At 39.1% G+C, this 1211-nt stretch overlaps 1 protein-coding gene across 2 annotated transcripts in view; it reads right to left on the minus strand.

Moving 5' to 3' along the window:
• myd88 (MYD88 innate immune signal transduction adaptor) overlaps nt 1–1211 on the minus strand; it is a 3859-nt gene that overhangs the window by 1897 nt on the left and 751 nt on the right. For both annotated transcript variants that reach the window (XR_004327452.1, XM_032503632.1), the window contains exon 2: nt 829–960. Coding sequence is in view for 1 of the 2 variants with exons in the window: in XM_032503632.1 (XP_032359523.1) it covers nt 829–960 (132 nt within the window). In the remaining variant the exon portion in view is untranslated. The remainder of the gene's footprint in view (nt 1–828; nt 961–1211) is intronic.

Raw genomic sequence — 1211 nt, forward strand, 5'->3', positions numbered from 1 at the left:
TATATATATACACACACACACACACACACACACACACAGTATATATATATATATTCATTCCACAGAAGCAAAACATGAGCATGATCAGGAAACCACAAGACTGTGCACTGAGCGGTGCAGTAGTGCAGCATGAGTGAAGTGGGACGTGATTAAGATGAGCTGTCAGATTAGGACACAGGTTGGACACAGGTTGGACACAGGTTGGACACAGGTTGGACACAGGTTGGACACAGGTTGGAGCGTTTCACAGTTTGGTGCGTTCCTGTGCGATAATCCTGCTATCACTATCTCAAGTCTGACTTTAGCTAAATAAATAAATTAAAACATTGCACATTTATGATATTTTATGTACGAGTAATTCATCATATTTTATTTCACTTTTTCTTCAATATATCTGTGTGAAAAGTTAATCTGCAAAGAACCTGTAACTGCAGTGGTCAGATAAATGCAATGGACTTAAAAATACAATATTACAACAACGTAGAGCAGACTAGAAATACGGAAGTAAAGTATGAATACCTCAGAATTATCTTTTAAGTACAGTCATTTTGTAAATGTACTTAGTTCATTTTTGACCACTGATTATTATGCCTGACCAGAATGAAAGGTTACATCCTGGAATTGAAGGTACTATTTTACCTTAAAGGAGCACTACTGTGGCAACAATGCCATACAACTTGTTTTGAGAAGCACTGATTAGTTGCTGAATCATGTAAAGCATGCTTTTCTGAAGCAACGTAATAAATGCTGACCAGAGTTAGACTGCCGTTCGGGTATGGATTAATTTTTCTTGATGAAAACAAAAACGAAGACTATGTAAATACTGACCGTCAGGGTCATCCTCCAGGGTGATACCAACTCTCTCTGGGGTGCGTGGGAAACAGCTGTCCACCTCAGGGACCTGAAGTGGGGGCTCAGCCTTCTTCCTCAGATTCTCACAATACTTCCTGACATCCTCATCTGGTACAAAGACGTACATGTGCAAACAACACGTAAAGAAAATTAGATAGAAATGTACATTACCAGAGATGTATAGAAAAATACAGAAAGTAAACTGGATTATCTGGAATTTATTTTTAAGCACAAATTTGTAGCCGAAATGGAATTTTATGTTTAGAACAGGACATCAGAAACGTTTACATTGGGCACCCAGATAGCTCAGTTGGTAGAGCGGGTGCCCATGTTAAGAGGTTTACTCCTCGACGCAGCCG

The sequence above is a fragment of the Etheostoma spectabile genome, chromosome 22, assembly GCF_008692095.1.
Source record: "Etheostoma spectabile isolate EspeVRDwgs_2016 chromosome 22, UIUC_Espe_1.0, whole genome shotgun sequence".
Lineage (NCBI taxonomy): Eukaryota > Metazoa > Chordata > Actinopteri > Perciformes > Percidae > Etheostoma > Etheostoma spectabile.